The sequence below is a fragment of the Ranitomeya imitator genome, chromosome 5 (assembly GCF_032444005.1).
Source record: "Ranitomeya imitator isolate aRanImi1 chromosome 5, aRanImi1.pri, whole genome shotgun sequence".
Lineage (NCBI taxonomy): Eukaryota > Metazoa > Chordata > Amphibia > Anura > Dendrobatidae > Ranitomeya > Ranitomeya imitator.
Window position 1 is genome coordinate 308,641,698 of NC_091286.1, and position 25,879 is coordinate 308,667,576.

General features: G+C 42.7%; 1 protein-coding gene across 1 annotated transcript in view; it reads left to right on the top strand.

The window, feature by feature from the left end:
• ASCC3 (activating signal cointegrator 1 complex subunit 3) overlaps positions 1 to 25,879 on the top strand; it is an 887,461-nt gene that overhangs the window by 233,017 nt on the left and 628,565 nt on the right. The window contains exon 10 of the mRNA XM_069726311.1: positions 16,107 to 16,271. Within this exon, the coding sequence (XP_069582412.1) occupies positions 16,107 to 16,271 (165 nt within the window). The remainder of the gene's footprint in view (positions 1 to 16,106; positions 16,272 to 25,879) is intronic.

The window sequence follows — 25,879 nt, forward strand, 5'->3', positions numbered from 1 at the left end:
TCCTGGATAGTGATCTCGTCGTGTTTGACACGCAGCAGCGATCAGGATCCCGCTGTGAAATCGCTGGTCATCGCTGAAAGTCCAGAACTTTATTTGGTCGTCAGGTCGGCGTGATTCGTCATGTTTGACAGCAAAAGCAACGATGCCTGCAATGGTTTTCAATGGAGCGAACAACCAGTGAGAACGATAAGTGCGTCACTGGATCGCTCCCACATCGCTCAGCTGTTGCCGGTGTTTGACGTCTCCTAGCGACCTAAACACCGACGCTGCAGCAATCGGCTCGTTGTCTATATCGCTGCAGCGTCGCTAAATGTGAAGGTACCTTTAGTTGTAATTAGGCACAGCTCTGCAGAGATTGCTGCTGCATATGTCTGTAATGAAACAAAGTGCACCTCTGCTGTACTGTGTTAGTTTAAATTAGGCACAGCTCTGCAGAGAGTGCTGCTGCATATGTCTGCAATGAGACAAAGTGCACTTCTGCAGTACTGTGTTAGTTGTAATCAGGCATATCTCTGCAGAGAGTGCTGCTGCATATGTCTGTGATGAGACAAAGTGCACTTCTGCTGTACTGTTAGTTGGAATCAGGCACAGCTCTGCAGAGAGTGCTGCTGCATATGTCTGTAATGAGACAAAGTGCACTTCTGTTACACTGTGTTAGTTGCAATCAGGCACAGCTCTGCAGAGAGTGCTGCTGCATATGTCTGTAATGAGACATGTTTACTTCTGCTGTACTGTGTTAGTTGTAATCAGGCACAGCTCTGCAGAGAGTGCTGCTGCATGTGTCTGCAATGAGACATGTTTACTTCTGCTACACTGTTTTAGTTTTGATTTTGTTGCAAAGCTGTGTGTGATTGAGAGCAAAATGACAGTCGCTACTTGTCCCATACTGGTAACAACCCTTTTGTTTAAAATAAGGTCTGGAGGCAGATTCTCAAGGAGATCGGTGTCTGGCCAATAGCCTGGAATAGCTTATTTACATATGAGAAAAATGTGGATTTCTCTGAAATAAGACATTGGAGCGCAGATATCAGGGAATCACTGTGTTCAACTTCATGCCTATACTCCCTGACTGAAGTTATGTCGCTTATCCATGTTATGTAAATAAAAGCTTATAACCTGATGTTAAATTCATCCATTGGTTGTATAAATTATGCTTTTGAAAGCTGAAACCCTCCGAAATGTAGTTTAGGTTTAGAAAATAATTCGCATCAATGCAGAAATATTGATCAGTTAATGAACACAGAATGGTCATATTTTGTCAAAACAAAAGATTTGTCGCCCACAGAAAGTAATGTGATATTCAAACAAATAATTAACTTAAAATACAAATATATGTTGCATAACATTGGTGAATAAATTTGTGGTGCTATTAGAGTCATATTTAATATTTTGTGTGACTTCCATGAGCTTGGATGACTGCATCCATGCAGTTCAACAATGATTCATACAATTTATTTATGAAGTCATCAGGAATAGCAAAGAATGCAGTCTTACGTGCCTCCCAGAGTTCATTTAGATTCTTTGGTTTTGTCTTCCAAGCTTCCTCTTTCATCCTACCCCAAACATGCTCAATGATGTTCATGTCTGGAGACAGGGCTGACCAGTCCTTGAGCACCTTGATCTTTTTTGCCTGGAGGAACTTTGTTGTAGAGATGATGTATGAGATGGAGCACCATTCTGCTGCAGAATTTGACCCCTTTTATGAATATGAGGTAGCTTATACTTCTTGATATTTTAGGCTATTGATATTGCCTTCCACCTTGCAAATGTTTCGCACACACCCCCATACTGAATGTAACCCCAGACCATGATCTTTCCACCACCAAATTTAACTGTTTTCTGGGGGTATTTTGGATCCATACGGGCTCCAGTAGGTCTCCTGCAGCATTTGCGGCGGCTGTGATGTAATTCTGAAGATTCATCAGAGAAATCCACCTTCTGCCACTTTTTCCAGCGTCCATCTGTTTAGCAGGCTGTGGGACTTTGCAAATGCCACACAGTTTTTTATTTGCCTTTTGTTTAGTGCTGGCTTCTGGGCACCGATTCGACCATGGAGGCCATTTCGAGACAGAATCCTACAAACTGTTCTAGTTGACACAGGGACTTGAGGTGACCAGGCCTGTTGGAGCTCTGCTGCAGTGGAAGAGGGGCTTGCTTGGGATTTTCTAACCAACAAACGTTCCTCCTGAGCAGTTGTCTTGAAGGGTCTGCCATACCTGGGCTTGTCAAACACATCTTCAGTCTCTTCAGATCTTCTTTTAATTCTTTGTACTTGACGCTGAGACAAATTAAAGGTGCCAGCCACCTCTGCAATGCATCTGGTCTTCAGCCTTTTTATAATCCAGTCTCCAAGCTTTGGTCGCAGGGTGGATTTTTGTCATGTTGTCCGAGCTCAAGTTGCAGTTCAAGTGAAGGTCTGGGGTGCTGGGTTTCTTTTTATACACACACGCTAATTAACCGATCATTTACTGAGCATAGGTGAGGATGTAAACTAGGATCGGGTGCATTATATGACCAGGTGACAAAACTTTTGTCTTGCCAAAATCTGACCATTCTGTGTCCATTAACTGATCAATATTTCTGCATTGATGCCAATTTATTTTCTTAACCTAAACCACATTTCGGAGGGTTTCAGCTTTCAAAAGAATAATTTATACAACCAATGGATGAATTTACTGTCAGCTTATAAGCTTTTATTTGCATAACATGGATAAGCGACATAACTTCTGTCAGGGAGTGTATGTAGACAGCTTAGGAGAGGTGACCTTACTAGCACATCCCGTTAAAATTGCCCAACACAACACTGGGGTATCACTGTACAAAAAAAATATAATTCAACATCTAACATTATATCAGGCTACACCTTGTGCAATATTATGTCATCTTGATCTTCTTGAGTGAGATAACCTTTTGAGACAAATTATGAAGACAGTCCTTTGTCATAATAATCTTTACTACATGTGTATGTCCCACTTTAATGATTATTTTCTAAACTACGGAGGAAAAATAATCTGTACATGGTATAAAATAAATTAGTTACCTAAAAAGGGTTGCAGAAAATCTGAATAGTCCACTTACTCTGAGTGTTTCACTAGATAGAGCCCTCATCCTCCGCTAATAGAGGACTGGGACCAAGCCACAAAGTCCTTAGCTGTAGATATAAGGAGTTGTCTGTAGCAGACATCCCTTTAGTTTATAACATGTCATGGCCGATTCATCAAAACTCGCGCAGTGCACACTTTCGCTATGCCCGTCCTGATGGAGTGGAAGGCACCAAATTCATTACTAGAAGAACACCACATAATGCATGTGAGTGGTGGGAGTCTCGGTGTGCTGGGCTAGAAATTCTACTAGTAACACTTCTGGCATACAAAATGTTGGCACTGTTGATGATCATGACTGGCGGACATAGTCATGCTCCATCTTGCCCTGGTTCCTCCCTACTTCCTCAGAGCTCATTCACACTGATGTGAAAATTTTTTTGAAAGTTTTTGAAGCTTTTACTCCAGTTTTCTGGCATTAAAGCCCCATTGTTCCAAAATATTGTGGAACTTCAACAAAAGGAGCAAAAGGTGTGGCACTCCTCTACTAACAATCTTTCACATATGTTCAGAAAATGAATATTAAGAACTTCTGTTTGACTCCTTTTTATTTTGACGGGATTGACGCTGACAGATAGTCGTGTTCCAGACTCATCTGTGGGTAATTTCTTACAAGTAGACAACCCCTTCCATGCAAAAATACCACAGCATCTGTTACATTCAGTGTGCCCATATGGCTCTTAACTTGTTAATAATGTCTCATCATACATGTCCTTACCAATAATAGCCCTAATGGATAAATATAGCAGGGTTTGCCTGGACTCATTTATGAATATATCATTTCACTCTATTCTCATTTAAATATGCACGTTGCGGATGCTAATGTTTGTAATTTTAACGAGTAATATACATATTTATTTGTTTTTTGGAAAGCTGTGTAACGCTTCTAAATGTAACCTTCAGCGAGATTTAAAATGTAAATGCTTCTCGTCTACACTTTTCCCTATGGGAAAGATAAACCTGTAGCAAAACCTAATATTAATTCTAACGGAGTTTAGACATGGAAAAAAGGTTACATGGGCTGAGAAAAATTTAGTCTGACAGCAAAAATATGTCTCGTTAACCCATTTGTCTTTTGCTGTGCCCTTGTAGAAATCCTAGATGGAAATGTCTTTCACTAGTTTTATTAGAGATGATCTGTCATTTCTTTCTTAATATAAAATACATCTATTTTTCTATCTATTTCTTTGAAATTCCCATTATTTGCTTTAGAGCAGGGGTGGGGAATCTTTTTTTCTGCGAAGGGCCATTTGGATATTTGTCATCCTTCGGGGGCCGTACAAACTCCGCCCACAAAGGTCATCCTGACTCTGGCACTGGTGTCAGGACGTAATCTTTCATTGCATGCTCTTCAGTGTTCAGTAGTGAACACTGCATGTGTGTGCTAACAGAGCAAGAAGAAATTAATGTTGGTTGTAATCAAGCTACATCTCTCTGCCCAAGAATGAGGTCCCTGAGAATCTGCCCGGGGGGCCTGATAAAAGGTCATCGAGGGCTATAAATGGCCCTGGGGCCTGAGGTTCCCCACACCTGGGTTAAAACTATGTGGACACCACTTCTAATTCGCTACATGCGGTACAAACGTGTATAATATCCACCATATAATGATGTTATCTTCATACACAAACATTAACATTAAATGGGTCATAGAGAAGAATGGTGGCGGTCAACAGGACAAGGTTTGTCGTATTTCTGATTTTGTTATAGGTGCCTAGTCACCTTTAAATGGAATCTGGGGCTGGTTTTGGCCACCCTATGATGTAGGGCCGCAGTTCTTGGTTCCAGCAATTTATCATTTATTTTACTATTGTCTGCAGTTTTGTTAAAAATCACTGTTTTATTTGTTGCAGATCTAGAAATTTTCTGAACGCAATTCCCCATTTTCTAGGTCAGTGTTTTCTGGCTGTGGACAGGAGTAGAGATGAGCGAATATGTTCGGCTCCCTCCTTATTTGGCAAGCCATAGTGCTTACCGAATAAGCTGCAGAAGGAACCCGGCTTCCTGGATTGCTGCGGCTGATCATCTGTTCGGCTCCACAGTTACATGTGTCGCGGCTGTGTCACTGTCACGGCACATGCATGGGGAGCCCAACACACAGGCAATCCATGCATGTGTTGCGACTGCGACACATGTAGCTTCTGCTGTGATTTCATCAAAATCGCAGCATGTTGCCCAGTAAGTGGCACATTGCTGGAATCAGGGTCTCAGTCTCTACATTTTGCTGCTCTTAAAAGTGGCAAAATGCTGCTGCCAGATTCCCTTTAAAGGGAAACTATATTTTGTAGTAAAGTTTAAGAATAAGTTATCTTGTGTGTGAGTGCATGAGGAACAACACTGTTTTTGGCCATTATTTGTCTTGTAGTCTGCATTTTCAACAGCTGCCCGCTCTGCAATCTCTAGCTGTCAATTAGTAATTGACTCTGAGCTAGTGAGAGGTTACCTCTCCCATATACTGTACACAGAAGGATTCCTGCACTTCATTCCTTATTTAGTGCACAGACAGATGCAGCATTATGTAGGAAATTGCACAGATGTACTGAGCATTGTAGATGTGAGTCTAGCTCTCATTTGAGATAAAAGCCTGGATAGAAATCTCAGCACATTCTTTCGTTGCCTGCCTTTGCCTGTTTTCTCACTTTGCTCCTTCCAAGCTCCTCGCCATAGAGTATAATAGGCTATGTAACCTATTTTCAGAGTGGATGTAAATAAGCTGCTCATAACCATAGAAATAAGCAGATTTTTCTGATAAGATATATTATAGAGATTCTTATATTGGCTTATACTGTTGATTTATGCAAAGTTTGTTGAAATTGAAGTTTTCATTTAAGTGTTTTTTTATGAAGTGGAAACTTCTAAGAGCAACAACAAATCGGCTACAAAGTAGGCGACTTAATGCTGCAGGTACATAGCCCCAATAGGCTAAATTTCAGAGCATGTACGTTTTCTCTGTTTCAGGCTATCCTCAAAGCCAACACACAGATTTTTATCACGAGCTTGGTTTATGTGAGATTGTATGTATTAGATGTTGGTGTAATCGGTTTACCGTCCTAGATTTCTCTTTTTGGCAAATGTTGGGTGGGAGGGGCAAAGAGTGTCAACATACCCTATCTTTTGGTCCTAACAGGAGATAAGCAGCCACTCATTCAGTCATTCCTAACTACATGCCAGGTATGCAGGGGTACGGGCAAGAGTTGGTCTAAGGAAATAGTTGTGTTCCCAAAGAGCCTACAGCTCTCTTCATTGTGCAGCCAATCTACAGTCTCTAAACTAATCTTCTGAATATAGCTGGATCTGCAATGGTCTGCAGAATTTTTCCTAAATACCATGATAATGTCACTGGCCACAATGCACGATGCATGGTGAAAAGGTATGATTCTCAGTATAGCTGGGAAGAACTTTACACGTCTGACTTCGATGTTTCCTATTGGCATGGCATGGAAGACATATTCGAGCTACGCCTTACGTCTGCACGTCAGTTCCCAACCCCACCTTTGTTGTACAGTGATATGAGTATTGTTAAACAAATTACAATTCCCCATTTTTATTGTATTTTTTATAATTTTTTGAACATTATTTCTATTATTAGTAATTAGTGATGAGCGAATATACCGTATATACTCGAGTATAAGCTGACCCGAGTATAAGCCGACCCCCCTAATTTTGCCACAAAAAACTGGGAAAACTTATTGACTCGAGTATAAGCCTAGGGTAGGAAATGCAGCAGCTACCGGTGAATTTCAAAAATAAAAATAGATGCTTCATACCATTCATTATTGCCCCATAGATGCTCCATAGAAAGCTGTGCCTCATATATAATGCTCTGCACCGTTCATTATTGCCCCATAGATGCTCCATAGAAAGCTGTGCCCCATATATATTGCTCTGCGCCGTTCATTATGGCCCCATAGATGCTAAAGCTGTGCCACATATAATGCTCTGCACCGTTCAGTATGGCCCCATAGATGCTCCACATAAAGCTGTGCCATATAGAATGCTCTGCACCGATCAGTATGGCCCCATAGATGCTCCATATAAAGCTGTGCCATATAGAATGCTCTGCACCGTTCATTATGGCCCCATAGATGCTCCATATATAGCTGTGCCCCATATATAATGCTCTGCACTGTTCATTATGGCCCCATAGATGCTCCATATAAAGCTGTGCCATATGGAACGCTCTGCCGCGTTTATTATTGCCAGATAGATGCTCCATATAAAGCTGTACCCCATATATAATGTTCTGCACCGTTCATTATTGCCCCATAGATGCTCCATATAAATCTGTGTCATGGAATGCTCTGCACCGTTCATTATTGGCCCATAGATGCTCCACATAAAGCTGCCCCATATAGAATGCTCTGCACCGTTCATTATGGCCCTATAGATGCTCCACCTAAAGCTGTGCCATATATAATGCTCTGCACCGTTCATTATGTCCCCATAGATGCTCCATATATAGCTTTGCCCCATATAATGCTCAGCACCGTTCATTATGGCCCCATAGATGCTCCATAGAAATCTGTGCCATATAGAATGCTCTGCACCGTTCATTATGGCCCCATAGATACTCCACATAAAGCTGTGCCATATGGAATGCTCTGCACCGTTCAGTATGGCCCCATAGATGCTCCACATAAAGCTGTGCCATATAGAATGCTCTGCACCGATCAGTATGGCCCCATAGATGCTCCATATAAAGCTGTGCCATATAGAATGCTCTGCACCGTTCATTATGGCCCCATAGATGCTCCATATATATAGCTGTGCCCCATATATAATGTTCTGCACTGTTCATTATGGCCCCATAGATGCTCCATATATATAGCTGTGCCCCATATATAATGTTCTGCACCGTTCATTATTGCCCCATAGATGCTCCATATAAATCTGTGTCATATGGAATGCTCTGCACCGTTCATTATTGCCCCATAGATGCTCCACATAAAGCTGCCCCATATAGAATGCTCTGCACCGTTCATTATGGCCCTATAGATGTTCCATATAAAGCTGTGCCATATATAATGCTCTGCACCGTTCATTATTGCCCCATAGATGCTCCACATAAAGCTGCCCCATATAGAATGCTCTGCACCGTTCATTATGGCCCCATAGATGCTCCATATAAAGCTGTGCCATATAGAATGCTCTGCTGTTATGACCTGGTGGTCAGGACAATAATGGACCTGGTGGTTAAGAGCACACGGAATGACCTGATAGTTACTGATAATAAGGACGAGCTCTGGGACGTGGGAACTCTGCTGACCGCAATCCCTAAACCTATCAAACACACTAGAAATAGCCGTGGATTGCGCCTAACGCTCCCTATGCAACTCGGCACAGCCTAAGAAACTAGCTAGCCCTGAAGATAGAAAAATAAAGCCTACCTTGCCTCAGAGAAATTCCCCAAAGGAAAAGGCAGCCCCCCACATATAATGACTGTGAGTAAAGATGAAAATACAAACACGGAGATGAAATAGATTTAGCAAAGTGAGGCCCGACTTACTGAACAGACCGAGGATAGGAAAGGTTACTTTGCGGTCAGCACAAAAACCTACAAAAAGACCACGCAGAGGGCGCAAAAAGACCCTCCGCACCGACTCACGGTGCGGAGGCGCTCCCTCTGCGTCCCAGAGCTTCCAGCAAGCAAGACAACAAATTAAATAGCAAGCTGGACAGAAAAATAGCAAACCAAATAAATACAAGCTGGAACTTAGCTTCTGATGGGAAGACAGGTCACAAGAACGATCCAGGAGTGAACAGACCAATACTGGAACATTGACAGGTGGCATGGAGCAAAGATCTAAGTGGAGTTAAATAGAGCAGCAGCTAACGAATTAACCTCGTCACCTGTGAAACTCAGAAACACCCACCAGAGGAAGTCCATGGACAGAACCAGCCGAAGTACCATTCATGACCACAGGAGGGAGCCCGACAACAGAATTCACAACAGTACCCCCCCTTGAGGAGGGGTCACCGAACCCTCACCAGAGCCCCCAAGCCGTCCAGGATGAGCCAAATGAAAGGCATGAACCAGATCGGCAGCATGAACATCAGAGGCAAAAACCCAGGAATTATCTTCCTGACCATAACCCTTCCACTTGACCAGGTACTGGAGTTTCCGTCTCGAAACACGAGCATCCAAAATCTTCTCCACCACATACTCCAACTCCCCCTTTAATACGAGCAAACAAATCAGACAGCAACTGCAAAGGATACTGAAATTTGACTGTAATTTTATTAAGAAGGCGGTAATCAATACAAGGTCTCAAAGAACCATCCTTCTTGGCCACAAAAAAGAACCCTGCTCCTAACGGTGATGACGACGGGCGAATAAGGCCTTTCTCCAAGGATTCCTTTATATAACTCCGCATAGCGGCGTGTTCTGGCACAGATAAATTGAACAATCGGCCCTTAGGAAACTTACTACCAGGAATCAAATTAATTGCACAATCGCAATCCCTATGAGGAGGTAGGGCACTGGCTTTGGGCTCATCAAATACATCCTGATAATCCGACAAAAACTCTGGAACTTCAGAAGGAGTGGAAGACGAAATAGACAAAAATGGAACATCACCATGTACCCCCTGGCAACCCCATCTGGACACAGACATAGATTTCCAGTCCAATACTGGATTATGAACCTGTAGCCATGGCAACCCCAAAACGACCACATCATGCAGATTATGCAACACCAGAAAGCGGATATCCTCCTGATGTGCAGGAGCCATGCACATGGTCAATTGGGTCCAATACTGAGGCTTATTCTTGGCCAAAGGCGTAGCATCAATTCCTCTCAATGGAATAGGATACTGCAAGGGCTCCAAGAAAAAACCACAGCGCCTAGCATACTCCAAGTCCATCAAATTCAGGGCAGCGCCTGAATCCACAAATGCCATAACAGAATAGGATGACAAAGAGCAAATCAGAGTAACAGACAATAGAAATTTAGACTGTACCGTACCAATGGTGGCAGACCTAGCGAACCGCTTAGTGCGCTTAAGACAATCGGAGATAGCATGAGTGGAATCACCACAGTAAAAACATAGCCCATTCCGACGTCTGTGTTCTTGCCGTTCAGCTCTGGTCAAAGTCCTATCACATTGCATAGGCTCAGGCCCATGCTCAGATAGTACCGCCAAATGGTGCACAGCTTTACGCTCACGCAAGCGTCGATCGATCTGAATGGCCAAGGACATAGACTCATTCAGACCAGCAGGCATGGGAAACCCCACCATGACATCCTTAAGGGCTTCAGAAAGACCCTTTCTGAAGATTGCTGCCAGGGCACATTCATTCCCCTGAGTGAGCACAGACCACTTTCTAAACTTCTGACAATATATCTCCGCTTCATCCTGACCCTGACACAGAGCCAGCAAGATTTTCTCTGCCTGAGCCACTGAATTAGGTTCGTCATAAAGCAATCCAAGCGCCAGGAAAAACGCATCAACATCACGCAATGCCGGATCTCCTGGCGCAAGGGAAAATGCCCAGTCTTGAGGGTCACCACATAACAAAGAAATAATGATCTTTACTTGTTGAACAGGGTCACCTGAGGAGCGAGGTTTCAAGGCAAGAAACAATTTACAATTATTTTTGAAATTCAAGAACTTAGATCTATCACCAAAAAACAAATCAGGAATTGGAATCCTAGGCTCTGACATCGGATTCTGAACCACAAAATCTTGAATGTTTTGTATCCTTGTAGTGAGATTATCCATCCAAGAGGACAGACCTTGAATGTCCATGTTTACACCAGTGTCCTGAACCACCCAGAGGTAAAGGGGAAAATAGAGACAAAACACACTGCAAAGAAAAAAAAATGGTCTCAGAACTTCTCTTATCCCTCTATTGAGATGCATTAGTACTTTGGGCCACCTGTACTGTTATGACCTGGTGGTCAGGACAATAATGGACCTGGTGGTTAAGAGCACACGGAATGACCTGATAGTTACTGATAATAAGGACGAGCTCTGGGACGTGGGAACTCTGCTGACCGCAATCCCTAAACCTATCAAACACACTAGAAATAGCCGTGGATTGCGCCTAACGCTCCCTATGCAACTCGGCACAGCCTAAAGGTACCTTCACACTAAACGATATCGCTAGCAATCCGTGACGTTGCAGCGTCCTCGCTAGCGATATCGTTTAGTTTGACACGCAGCAGCGATCAGAATCCTGCTGTGATGTCGTTGGTCGGGGCTAGAGGGCCAGACCTTTCTTTGGTCGCTGGCTCTCCCGCTGACATCGCTGAATCGGCGTGTGTGACACCGATTCAGCGATGTCTTCGCTGGTAACCAGGGTAAACATCGGGTTACTAAGCGCAGGGCCGCGCTTAGTAACCCGATGTTTACCCTGGTTACCATCCTAAAAGTAAAAAAAACAAACGCTACATACTTACTTACCGCTGTCTTTCCCCGGCGCTCTGCTTCTCTGCTCTGGCTGTGAGCACAGCGGCCGGAAAGCAGAGCGGTGACGTCACCGCTCTGCTTTCCGGCTGCCCGGCGCTCACAGCCAGAGCAGAGAAGCAAAGCGCCGGGGACAGACAGCGGTAGGTAAGTATATAGCGTTAGTTTTTTTTACTTTTAGGATGGTAACCAGGGTAAACATCGGGTTACTAAGCGCGGCCCTGCGCTTAGTAACCCGATGTCTACCCTGGTTATCGGCATCGTTGGTCGCTGGAGAGCTGTCTGTGTGACAGCTCTCCAGCGACCAAACAGCGACGCTGCAGCGATCCGGATCGTTGTCTGGATCGCTGCAGCGTCGTTTAGTGTGAAGGTACCTTAAGAAACTAGCTAGCCCTGAAGATAGAAAAATAAAGCCTACCTTCCCTCAGAGAAATTCCCCAAAGGAAAAGGCAGCCCCCCACATATAATGACTGTGAGTAAAGATGAAAATACAAACACAGAGATGAAATAGATTTAGCAAAGTGAGGCCCGACTTACTGAACAGACCGAGGATAGGAAAGGTTACTTTGCGGTCAGCACAAAAACCTACAAAAAGACCACGCAGAGGGCGCAAAAAGACCCTCCGCACCGACTCACGGTGCAGAGGCGCTCCCTCTGCGTCCCAGAGCTTCCAGCAAGCAAGACAACAAATTAAATAGCAAGCTGGACAGAAAAATAGTAAACCAAAGAAATACAAGCTGGAACTTAGCTTTTGATGGGAATTCAGGTCACAAGAACGATCCAGGAGTGAACAGACCAATACTGGAACATTGACAGGTGGCATGGAGCAAAGATCTAAGTGGAGTTAAATAGAGCAGCAGCTAACGAATTAACCTAGTCACCTGTGAAACTCAGAAACACCCACCAGAGGACGTCCATGGACAGAACCAGCCGAAGTACCATTCATGACCACAGAAGGGAGCCCGACAACAGAATTCACAACACTCTGCACCGTTCATTATGGCCCCATAGATGCTCCATAGAAAGCTGTGCCCCATATAGAATGCTCTGCACCATTCATTATTGCCCCATGGATGCTCCATAGAAAGCTCTGCCCCATATATATTGCTCTGCACCATTTATTATGGCTCTATAGATGCTCCTTATAAAGCTGTGCCCCATATATATTGCTCTGCACCATTGATTATTGCCCCATAGATGCTCCTTATAAAGCTGTGCCCCATATATATTGCTCTGCACCGTTCATTATGGCCCCATAGATGCTCCATATAAAGCTGTCCAATATATAATGCTGCTGCTGCAATAAAAAGAAAAAAAAAATCACATACTCACCTCTCTTCACTCAATATTTACCTGCTCCTCGTGCGGCTCCGTCTCCAGCACTGACGCTCAGCAGAGGGCGCGCACTGACTACGTCACCGCACCCTCTAACCTGAGCATCACAGCCAGAGGACGCTGGAGACGGAGCCACACCGGAGCAAGGAGCAGGTAAATATCACGCAGCGCTCCCCTCCCCATATACTTACCTGCTCCTGGCTCGGTCCCTGCAGTCCTGGCTTCTTCCAGCGCTGCATCTTCTTCCTGTATTGAGCGGTCACAGTTACCGCTCATTTTCAGTCATGAATATGCGGCTCCACCTCTATGGGAGGTGGAGCCACATATTCATGACTGTAATGAACGGTGCCATGTGACCGCTCAATACAGGAAGAAGATGCAGCGCTGGAAGAAGCCAGGACTGCAGGGACCGCGCCAGGAGCAGGTAAGTATAATTACACAGCACCCGCTCCCCCTCCCCTGCCGACCCCTGGGTATGACTCGAGTATAAGCCGAGAAGGGGACTTTCAGCCCCCAAAAATGGGCTGAAAATCTCAGCTTATACTCGAGTATATACGGTACTCGTTACTCGAGATTTCCCGAGCACGCTCGGAGGTCCTCCGAGTATTTTTTAGTGCTCGGAGATTTAGTTTTTCTTGCCGCAGCTGAATGATTTACATCTGTTAACCAGCATAAATACATGTGGGGGTTGCCTGGTTGCTAGGGAATCCCCACGTGTACTTATGTTGGCTATCAGATGTAAATCATTCAGCTGCGGCGAGAAAAACTAAATCTCCGAGCACTAAAAAATACTCGGCGGTCAACTGAGCATGCTCGGGAAATCTCAAGTAACGAGTATAGTCGCTCATCACTATTAGTAATCTACGGTAATTAGAAATAAAGATGGTGTCATGGATAATGCCTAAAATTCTATTCTGTTATGTTCTGTTATTTAGATCTTAATGCTCTGTTCATGCGGTAAATTATACCAGATGTATGCCTGCATTATTATTGGTCAGCCATTTGCATTTAATAGAAAATGAAACAGAAAACAAGTTTTATCTTCCTGTATTTTGTGTTCATGTCAAGAATATTATTCAGTAAATGCAGCATAGCTCCAACAAATTACTTAAATCGCTGGGATCACTTGTTTTTCACACCTTGAAAATTGTAATATGCATTGCTAAATGTATTCCATTACAGTTTGCTAATTAGTCTTGTGTCGGAGTACAGCTGCTAATCTCAATGGCTGACATGGTTAATTTCCAAATGCTATCTGTTCCATCTGCAGCAGTTCTCTGGAAAGCTGTGCTGTTGATAGACCACATTTAGTAAGCTAGTAATATTCCGACCAATTAGCCTTATGGCTTCTACTTAAAGTAACCAAAAGTCAAACTAATGTTACCAGGAAGCAGCTAAGAGTGAAAGATGTAAACTGGATTCTGCTAATAAAAATATTTATTAGAGGGTCTCTTACATTTTTCTTAAGGCCTAATTCTCCTGTATTTTTTTCTCTTCCCAAAGTAATAGCCGTTTTTATTCATCACTGGATCAGAGTTTTATTAGTTATGGTAATGACCAATTAATGTGTCATCTTATTTTCTCATATGCAAAAATTAACTATTGAAGGTTCTCAAGATTGTCCTACTAGTCAGAGACAAAAGAATTTACAGAACTTGGATGGCATCGTATGCTTTCCATTTTTTTAATCTAAAAGTCGGACCGAAATAAGGCCATATTCACATGTTCACATAAGCCAAAACCAGAAGTGGTGCATATGTTTCTATTATACTTTCCCTCTTATTAATCCACTCCTGGTTTTGGCTTACAAATACTGATGTAATATGCTGACCAAATGCTGAATGTGGAAACATGGCCTAAGATAGACCTTCAATGGGCAAACATAGACATGTGAATAGCCTAATAAAATATAATGTGTAGACTGGCTCATACACTAACATGAGGACTGCAAAAAATGAATTATTTTACATAAAATGTATCTTTTATTTCATTTGTAATAAAGGCTCTTTTCATAATAGCACCCTAGCATGCATTTTTACAGGAGCCATTAAAAGGTATCTTAAACTGAGTAATATTTTTATTATTATTTTTCTACACGAGTCTAGACAGTTTTTTTTTTGCTTTAGAAATAAATTATATAATATTATTCTGTAAACTGAAAAGTGATGGGAAAAACAAGTAAAGTATAGGCAGCCTATAGAGGAGGGGTCCCCATCCTGTAGTTTTGGAGCCACATATGGCTCGCAGGCCCATGATGTTCTCTGCCAGCTTGGTGTATTAGCACTAGATCACCGGTCACCAGATACTACTTAATTCTGTAAGTAACCTGCATAGAAGAGCAGATCTGGATGTGGATACACTAGCGGAGGGCAAAGGAGACCATAAATATGGGAAGCTGGAGATAAGATGATACTGATAGACTAGGTACATGAAGCTGGATGCAATAATGTGGTGAGTGTGCCTAATACAGGAATAACGAATGGGGGGAAAGTGGGAATCATTGGATGCAAGTATGCTGCCTGTACAGGTATACGACACAAGGTCTAAGTTTTTGTGAAAAATCTTTGGCTATCATCACTTGGGTCATAGTGGGTTCTGATTGCCACTACTGAGGGGGTGAAAGCTGGGTTTGACTTGCAACCATCTCTGAGTTGAATGTGGCTTTCAAGGTAAAGAAGGGTTGGGACCGTTGTTACAAAGTATATGCGTTCATTTTACCCATGTCAGAAAGTGTTTTATTACTATGAGTGTCAAGAATTCATCTGCCCCATCGGATCTTAAAGAATAAGAAATATTTAGTTTATATTTAGTTTATCAGTTCCCAGAATTGTATATGGTTTTTCCACTGATTGCCTTTTCTTCTTCTAATTAGTAATTTGCGCCCCATTGCTGCACTACTTAGCAGTGATGACAGTCTCACAAGGTTTAGCTTACTCATACTTTGTTTCTTTTGCTGTAGAAACGGCGTAACGTGTATATTTTTGATGATTTGAAATATGTATTCATCTTAGCGCATAGGACAATATAAAAAGGGTCCCACTCAGGGGTCTGGCTTATTCGTCAGAGGTGTTCCCACTCTGACAAACACAGACACCACGAATGTATGCGCCATGATACATATGTAACGGTGTTTGCCATTTGGACAAACCCTTCTAATGTAAGTTTTCTTCAGAATGTAGAGCCATGATATTATTTTAACCATTGCTTATCAGTGATTTCTGTTCTGCTCCTGACATCATATTTGCTTTTTTTTTTTATCATGTAGATGCTTGTGACCACACCAGAGAAATGGGATGTTGTTACCAGAAAGAGTGTTGGAGATGTGGCATTGTCTCATCTCGTGAGACTGTTGATTTTAGATGAAGTTCATTTGCTTCATGAAGATAGAGGTCCAGTGTTGGAGAGTTTAGTGGCAAGGACATTACGGCAGGTAAGCAGATTTCAGCTCAACCTCTGGGAAAAAAAGCTTTTATACAAGTTATCGTTGCACAGTGTCTCAGCTGTTTGGCCAAGATGGTCCATCATTTCAGGACTTTCAGAAATGCTTAAAGCTAGGGTCACATTGCGTTATGTGACCCAGTTTAACGGACTACGTTACACCGCGGCATAACGCGGTGTGACATAGTCCGTTAACGCCGCCATTACTGTCTATGGCGAACGCATCGCTAGCGCACGCCCAATGTGGGCTAGGGATGTGCCGTCATTTGAGTGATGGACCGCGAACGCTGCAAGCGGGATCAGCGCTAGCGGGATCGGCTAACGCGATCGCTTTTGGGACATTGCGTTAGCGCAGTCCGTAGCGCTATGCTAAACGGACTGCCCTAACGCAATGTGACCCTAGCCTAACCCCTTTACCCCCCCAAGGTGGTTTGCACTTTCATGACCGGGCAATTCTGACCAGTGTCACTATATGAAGTAATAATTTTGGAACGCTTCAATGGATCCCACTGATTCTGAGACTGTTTTTGTGACATACTGTTCTTCATGATAGTGGTAAAATTTATTCGATATATTTACTTGTGAAAAAAAAACCCCTGAAATTTGGCGAAAATTTGTAAAATGTAGCAATTTTCAAACTTTGAATTCTTATGTCACAGAGATGTGTCACACAATGTTCACCAGCGATTTCTCCATTTTCTACCAAAATTTACAAAACCTTTTTTTTTAAGAGACAACCTTACATTTGAAGGGACTTTTACCCAAAAGTGACACCATTCTAAAAATTGCACCCCTCAAGGTGCTCAAAACCACATTCAAAAAGTTTATTAACCCTTCAGGTGCTTCACAGGAATTTTTTGAATATGGAAAAAAAATAACATTTACATTTTTTTCACAAAAAAATCATTTAGACTCCATTTTTTTTTTATTTTCACAGGAGTAACAGGTAAAAATGGTCCCTAAAATTTGTTCTGCAATTTATGCTGAGCATGCCGACACCTCATATGTGGGGAAAACCCACTGTTTGGGCACACAGCAGAGGTCAGAATGGAAGGAGTGATATTTGATTTTTTGAATGCAAAATTTGCTGTAACAATTAGCGGACATCATGTTGCATTTGGAGAGCCCCTGATGTGCCTAAACAGTGAAAATCTGCCCCACAAGTGACCCCATTTTGGAAACTTCGCTCAGGAAACTGATATGGATGTGTGGTGAGCACATTGAACCCTCAGGTGTCTCACAGATGTTTATAACGTTGAGCCGAGAAAATAAAAAAGATCCAATTTTCCCCACAAAAATAAAGTTTTATTACAAGCCATTCCGCTTGTGGTAAAATTTATAAGGCAACTTTATTCTTCGAGTCAGTACGATTACAGCAATACCACATTTATATCGTATTTTCATGTTTTGGTGCTTTTACACAGTAAAAACTGTTTTATAGAAAAAAACAATTTGAGTCGCTTCATTCTAAGAGGTAGAACTTTTTTGTTTCCGCTGATGGAGCTGTAAGATGGATTGTTTTTTGCAGGATATGATGATGTTTTCAGTGATACTATTTTTATTTACATTCGTCTGTTTGATCGCATTTTATTCCACATTATGTTCAGCAATATGATGGAAAAGTATAGTTTTTTTGCCCCTCTTTTTTTTTTACGGTATTTACTGAAGAGGTTAACTAGTGGGACATCTTCATGGAGCAGGTCAGTCTGGACACAGTGATCCCAAACTTGTACTTTTATTGTCTTATTTTTCTTTTTACATAAAAATAGAAATTTATCAGTACTATACATTTTTTATCATTTTCTGATGTACTTAATTACTTTTTTTTTAAACTGTTTTTACTATGTCCCGTTATGGGACTTTCACATTCAGTAATCTTATCGTTGTTATACTCCATTGCAATGCAGGAACAGTGCAATGGATTATAACTGTCAGTGCTTCCCTGACACAAGCCCCTGAGACCATGCTCTGCTCATGATCTGAGGATCTTGCCATTGCCCGATGATCTGGATGTCATTATGACGACGTTGGGTCACCATGGCAACAATTGGGTCCTCGCGATGACGTCGCGGAGGTGCTGTTCAGAGGGCAGAGGGAGCCCCTCCCTCTGCCTGCCTTCTAAATGCTACGATCGCTATCGTTTGCAATGTTGAGAAGGTTAAACTGTCAGGAGTGGTGTGTTCACCTTTCCTGGCATTGAGTGCTGGTATCAGCTGTGATATCTGCTGATCACCAGGTGGCGATCATGCACGCGCATAGTACTCAGTACATCCAAGGTCGGTAAGTACCAGCTGACCGTGACGTACTGAATATGTCCAAGGTCGTGAAGGGGTTAAATTTGAGGGCAACCATTCTGTCAATGGAAATCTGTCACCCGTTTTTTTTGCTATATACCGTATATACTCGAGTATAAGCCGACCCCCCTAATTTTGCAACAAAAAACTGGGAAAACTTATTGACTCGAGTATAAGCCTAGGGTGGAAAATGCAGCAGCTACCGGTAAATGTCAAAAATAAAAATAGATACCAATAAAAGTAAAATTAACTAAGACATCAGTAGGTTAAGTGTTTTTGAATATCCATATTGAATCAGGAGCCCCATATAATGCTCCATACAGTTCATGATGAGCCCCATAAGATGCTCCATACAAAATACGCCCCATATAATGCTCCATTAAATTTTTGATCGGCCCCATAAGATGCTCCATTTTAAAATCTGTCCCATATAATGCTGCACAAATGCTGATTATGGCCCCATAAGATGCTCCATATAACAATGTGCCACATATAATGCTCCATACAGTTCATTATGGCCCCATAGATGCTACATATAACAATGTGCCACATATAATGCTCCATACAGTTCATTATGGCCCCATAACATGCTCCATATACAAATATGCCCCATATAATGCTCCATGCAGTTCATTATGGCCCCATAAGATGCTCCATATACAAATATGCCCCATATAATGCTCCATACAGTTCTTTATGGCCCCATAAGATGCTCCATATACAAATATGCCCCATATAATGCTCCATGCAGTTCTTTATGGCCCCATAGATGCCCCAAATAATGCTCCATGCAGTTCTGTATGGCCCCATATAATGCTCCATGCAGTTCTTTATGGCCCCATATAATGCTCCATGCAGTTCTTTATGGCCCCATAGAATGCTCGATGCAGTTCTTTATGGCCCCATAGATGCCCCATATAATACTCCATACAGTTCATTATGACCCCATAGATGCTCCATATAACATTGTGCCACATGTAATGCTGCTGCACTAAAAAATTTTTTTAAAAAATGACATACTCACCTCTCATCGCTGCCCACTGCTCCTCAGCGTCCCGTCTCTCCGCACTGACTATTCAGACAGAGGGCGGCGCGCACACTAATACGTCATCGCGCCCTCTGACCTGAACAGTCAGTGCAGAGGACGCGGATGACGGAGTGTCGGTGGAACGCGGAAAGGTGAATATGAAATACTCACCTGCTCCTGGCGCTCCTGACGCGGTCCCTGCATGTCCCACGGTCTCCGGGCATGGCGTCTTCTTCCCCTGTTCAGCGGGGAATTCATTCAGTAATGAATATGGACTCCACTCCCCGCTGAACAGGGTAAGAAGCTGCCGCACCCGGAGACCGTGGGATATGCAGGGACAGCGCCAGGAGCAGGTGAGTATTTGACAGTTGTCGCTCCCCCTCACCCGCCACCCCCCTGAAATTCTTGGCTTGTACTTGATTATATACGGTAATCTGATAGCCTGATTCCAGTGATGCGTCATTTACTAGGCTGTGTATTATTGTGCTTTCAATAAAATCCAATGTTTTATCAGCAGGAAATTATCACTACTGGACTAGATTTCTTGTGCCTCCTTGTCAACTGCTCTGTATAACCATGCCCCCATTCATTTGCAGCTTTCTGTCAAGCTGTTTTGTGTTTTACATAGGGTTCAGTATCCAGAGAAGTTCTAGATCTGTAGCAAGGAAAATAGGGATTCCATCAAAACAACAGCATGCTGTCTAGCAAGTGACACATCAATTGACTCAGGGACTCTTCGCGATATCATGCAGATCTCAGATTGTATAGCAAAAACCTGCTGGCATTGACCGTGTGCATGTGTTATAGTGAATTTCTATTTTAGAATAGAACCATATCTGGGGTCTTATCAATATATGCTGATTTGTATCATTTAACGACCTCTCTAATAGACATAATTATAAGTTAAATTCTTCTATTTTGTGACCGTCAGATGATGTAATTTTATTGTGTTCTATTTGGCACTCTTTCTGGTTAGTTATGGTATGATCACACGTTGATGTCACTCTAAAACTTTCTGGTGTCAGTATGAAGAATAAAAGATGATAGGTTTGTCATTTACAACCAATGATTGATGTCAGCAGAATGGCCGTGCAGGTTAAAGAGAAAATAATCCCTTTTAGCTTTTCATTTTCAGGATCACCTTTTGTAAATTTTCCATTTGTAATGCTCAGTGATGAACATTTTAGTTTAGTATTGCCAGTGGTTGTTTCTTTCTCTTCTAAGACTCTAAATGAAGCTTTCTTAGAAAATGTGCTGAAAGCTTTGGTACAAGACTGTCACCTATGATCCATGGATTTGCAATTACTTCAAGATTTTTTTCATTCCCCCAAGCAAACAAGAATGTAATATTTCATTTTCATGGTATTTATATAACATAGTGAAGCGTAAAACAATGTTTTCGGACAACAGATGCATAGAAATAGAATGATAAAATATATATTTATAGCCACATAAATGGCTGGTTGTTTTTATATTACTTATTTCTCTTTTTATAGACTACCTGTGTTTGCTATAGGGCAGAATATGTTATATTTTGCTTTTGACGCATGGCTGTAATATCAGTATCAGCGAGGGTATAATTAAAAAATAGTGACTGACCACTCAGTTGTCCAATCAATTGCACGGGAGTGCTTGGCTATCAGTATTTTGATTGACAGCTCATCCATTCAATCTGGGACTAGGAGGTGCTGAGCTTCCTTCAGGTGTTCCCTGTCCCAAGTGATTACTTAGCTACTTAAATAAACTGTCAGTCCCATATACAGCACGGTGGCGCAGTGGTTAGCACAGCAGCCTTGCAGCGCTGGGGTCCTGGGTTCTAATCCCACCCAGGACAACATCTGCAAAGAGTTTGTATGTTCTCTCCGTGTTTGCGTGGGTTTCCTCCGGGTACTCCGGTTTCCTCCCACATTCCAAAGACATACTAATAGGGAATTTAGATTGTGAGCCCCAACAGGGACAGTGATGATAATGTGTGCAAAAAGTCCTAGCTTTCAGTCAGTGTAGTATGTGCTCTGTGCTCAGACATTCTAATCTTCTGTTGCCGGATCCTGGATTTGCCTATTAACTACCCTTTTGTATTACCCCTTTTGCCTTCACGCGTTCAGACCTTGGAATTCTGACTCTGGCCTGTGACCTGACTATGCCTTTGTCTCTTCCCTCTGTTCACTCTGTGCCATGACGTACCCTCCAGGCTCTTGACCTAGGACTCCTTGTCTACTCTTACGGCTTGTTCGTGAGAAGTGACTCACTGTTACACCCCTATGCCAGTGTTTTAAAATACTATGGACAAAAGTATTGGGGCATCGAAACATTGAACCTACAGGAGCTTTTGTGACATTCCATTGTCAATCCATTGGCATTAATATGGAGGTGATCCACAGATCCCTGCTGCTATGCTAAATAAAAGTATTGGGATACACCTCTTAATCGTTGAAGTCAGGTTTTTCACTCTGTGCCATTGCCACAGGTATATACTATCAAGCTCCCAGACATGCGTTCGGCTTCCACTTTTTGATAATACACTTATAAGCATGTTTGCCTGTTCTTTGGTGTTTTTTCTTGAATGTGTCCTTTTTTGGTGTTTTTCATGTTACAGTAGGACTGGCAATACGTAAGGACCCTTGGCGTGGGTTGCCAGCTTCCATATTATGGCCCTAATATCAACTAATACTTTACATATATTTATATGTTTTTTTTGCACGTATATTTTTTGCAGGGTGCAGCTGGGCCCAAATTGTTCTGTACACTGTGGCCTCTGTTCGCACGGGATGCATTTTAGCACTGGGCAGCCCGCCATATGGCGTCATTAATAGGCTGTAGCCAGATGCTTTGTATTCCTTGTGTGAACATGCCACATACAGAGTATTTTATCTTAGTGCATTGGTGTACCACACGGCCAAACCCTTATTGAAGGCTGGCTGTTTCATTAGGTATTGCACCTGTGCACTTGCTATTTTGTTTGGGTCCGCTGCACCCTGCTTGTGCATTTGTATTGAGGCCTATTTAGACAGGTAAGCATCTTTGCCTGTTCTTTGGTGTTTTTTCTTGAATGTGTCCTTTTTTGGTGTTTTTTAATACCACTTATAGTTAAAAGTTAAATTTTTGTGAGGGAAGAAATGTCACAAACTGACTTTTTACAATGGTGATATCTTGTTACAGTACCACTCTATTAGTGAGCTCTTTAAAATGACCCATTAATCCAGGATTGTTTATAAAAGCAGAATGCTAAAATTAAAATGACAGCCCAGGATGACTGAGTGCTGAGGTGCATAGTGCATAAAAATCACCTATACTCTGCTTGAGTCGACATCTGCTGAGTTTCAAAATATGGGGCTTTTTTTGTCTATTTCTAAACCTCCTATGCCATTGTGATTAGCATCTACTTCGGAAGCTTTGTGGATTGGGCTTCCATGGCCAAGCTGCTCCATACAAACCTTGCGTTACCAAGCAATATGTCAAGCATTGGATGGAGTGGTGCAGTGCACGCCACCTCTGGATTCTGGAATGATGGAAACGTGTTCTGTGGAGTGGTTACTCTTCTTTCTCTATCTGGCACTATGATGGAGGAGTTTGGGAGAACGGTACTTGTCTGACTGCACTGTGCCAACTCTAAAGTTTGGAGGAGGGATAATTCTATAGCATTAGTTTTCAGGAGTTGACCTTGACTCAGTTCCATTGAAGGGAAAGCTTCTGAGAAATTGACATGCTGCAGTCTGGAAAGACGCAATACATGTCCGTCTCCATTGGTGATCCACGGGCGTCTCTGGACACATAGTGGACATGGGATTTCTTGAAATCCCATCCACTATGCTGTAACATTTGGATGCTGCGGGTTGGACACAGCATTTACTGACTGTGGGAACATACCCTAAGATGGTTGTCATATTGTCACGGGCTTACTGCGACAGAGAGGAGCCAGAAGACTGTAGTTTAGGATTTCTCCTACTCCTGCACTGTTAAGAAGCACTTCACCTTCATATTAAATGGTTTAAATTTATTTTAGCAGTTCAGGGGTTTACCTGCTCAGTTGAGATCTCCTGGAAGCTTTTTTGCATTTAGGCTCTCAGCTGTACACTGTTAGCTTCTTCCATCTCCTATGTAAACTGGGTCATGGCTTCACTCCTTGTAAGAGCTAGCTTATGCTGCATGGCTGGAAGTTGTTGTTGGCTGTTGCTGGAGAAGGCTTTTGGTGTATTTATCTGTGACTCTTGCTTGGTTTTGAATGTGTGATAATTGCCTTTCTTCTCCTACTTTGGTTTAACCCCATTCTCCACTCCCCGGTGTTTACCTCTATTGGTTATATGTGTATATTTGTATGATTGGTATTTTCCTTTATACCTGTTCATATTACCTTGTTAGTCTGGTTGGTGTATTACTACACTACTACTCACCTCTTCCCTGGGTGGGGAAGGGTACAAACTAAGGGCGGATTCAGGAGCTTATGAAAGGTACATGGCCCTGGCGTCTTAACCATCAGAAGTAATCTGGGGAACAGGGCGAGCTAGGGTGCCCCTAGCATTGGGGGCAGGGAAGGAGCCCCTGGTCCCGAGACACCCAACAATAGAGTCATGACACATCTCTGACCAAACAGGATTTGGTGTGTTTTTTAGGCTCACCCGCTAAACCTCTTAATCCCATATGACGTACTATCCCTTCAAGGTGACCTGGGACTTAATTCCCAGTGACGGGATAGTACGTCATAGTCGATCGGCCGCGCTCACGGGGGGAGCGCGGCCGATCGCCGCCGGGTGTCAGCTGATTATTACAGCTGACATTCGGCGGTCACGGACCGCTCCCGGCACATTAACCCTGGAACACTGCGATCCAACATGATTGCAGCGTTCCGGCGGCATAGGGAAGCATTGCACAGGGAGGAGGCTCCCTGCGTGATTCCCTGAGACCCTCGGAACAACGCAATGTGATCACGTTGTTCAGAGGGTCTCCTACCGCCTCCTCCCTGCAGGCCCCGGATCCAAAATGGCCGCGGGGCTTATTCCGGGTCCTGCAGGGAGGTGGCTTGCAAGTGCCTGCTCAGAGCAGGCGCCAGCAAGCCTCCCTGCAGTGCTTGTCAGATCGCTGATCTGACACAGTGCACTGCAAAGTGTCAGATCAGCTATCTGGTAATATATAGTGATGTCCCCCCCTGGGGCAATGTTATAAAGTAAAAAAAAAAATTTTTTTAAATCGTAAGTAAAGAAAAAAAAATATTGTTCCAATAAATACATATCTTTATCTAGATAAAAAAACAATAAAAGTACACATATTTAGTATTGCCACGTCTATAAGGACCCAACCTATAAAACTGTCCCAAAGTTAACCCCTTCAGTGAACACCGTAAAAAAAAAACACAGGCAAAAAACAACGCGTTATTATCATACCGCCAAACAAAAAGTAGAGTAACACGCGATCAAAAAGACAGATATAAATAACCATGGTATCGCTGAGAACTTCATCTTGCCCCCCCCCCCACCCAAAAAAAAAAAAAAAAAAGTTTCATGAGTAGCTGGTTTTTGGTCATTCAGCCTTACGAAAATCGGAATAAAAAGCGATCAAAAATGACACGTGCTCGAAAATGATACCAATAAAAAGTCAGCTCGTCCCGCAAAAAACAAAACCTCACATGCCTCTGTGGACCAAAATATGGAAAAATGATAGCTCTCAAAATGTGGAGACGCATAAACTATTTTTTGCAATAAAAAGCGTCTTTTAGTGTGTGACAGCTGCCAATCATAAAAATCAGCTAAAAAAATCACTATAAATGTTAATCAAACCCCCCTTCATCACCCTCTTAGTTAGGGAAAAATAATAACATTAAAAAAATGTATTTATTTCCTTTTTCCCATTAGGGTTAGGGTTAGGGTTGAGGCTAAAGTTAGGGTTAGGGCTACAGTTAGGGTTGGGGCTAAAGTTAGGATTAGGGTTGGGGCTACAGTTAGGGTTGGGGCTACAGCTAGGGTTGTGGCTACAGTTAGGGTTAGGGTTGGGGCTAAAGGTAGGGTTAAATTGGTTCTAAAGTTAGGGTTAGGGTTGGGGCTAAATTTGGGGTTAGGGCTAAAGTTAGGGTTAGGGCTACAGTTAGGGTTGGGGATAAAGTTAGGGTTTGGACTACAGCTAGGGTTGGAGCTACAGTTAGGGTTAGGGTTGGGGCTAAAGTTATGGTTAGGGCTAAAGTTAGGGTTAGGGCTAAAGTTAGGGTAATGGTTGGGGCTAAAGTTAGAGTTAGGGCTATATTGAGGGTTGGGGCTAAAGTTAGGGTTAGGGTTGGAGCTAAAGTTAGGG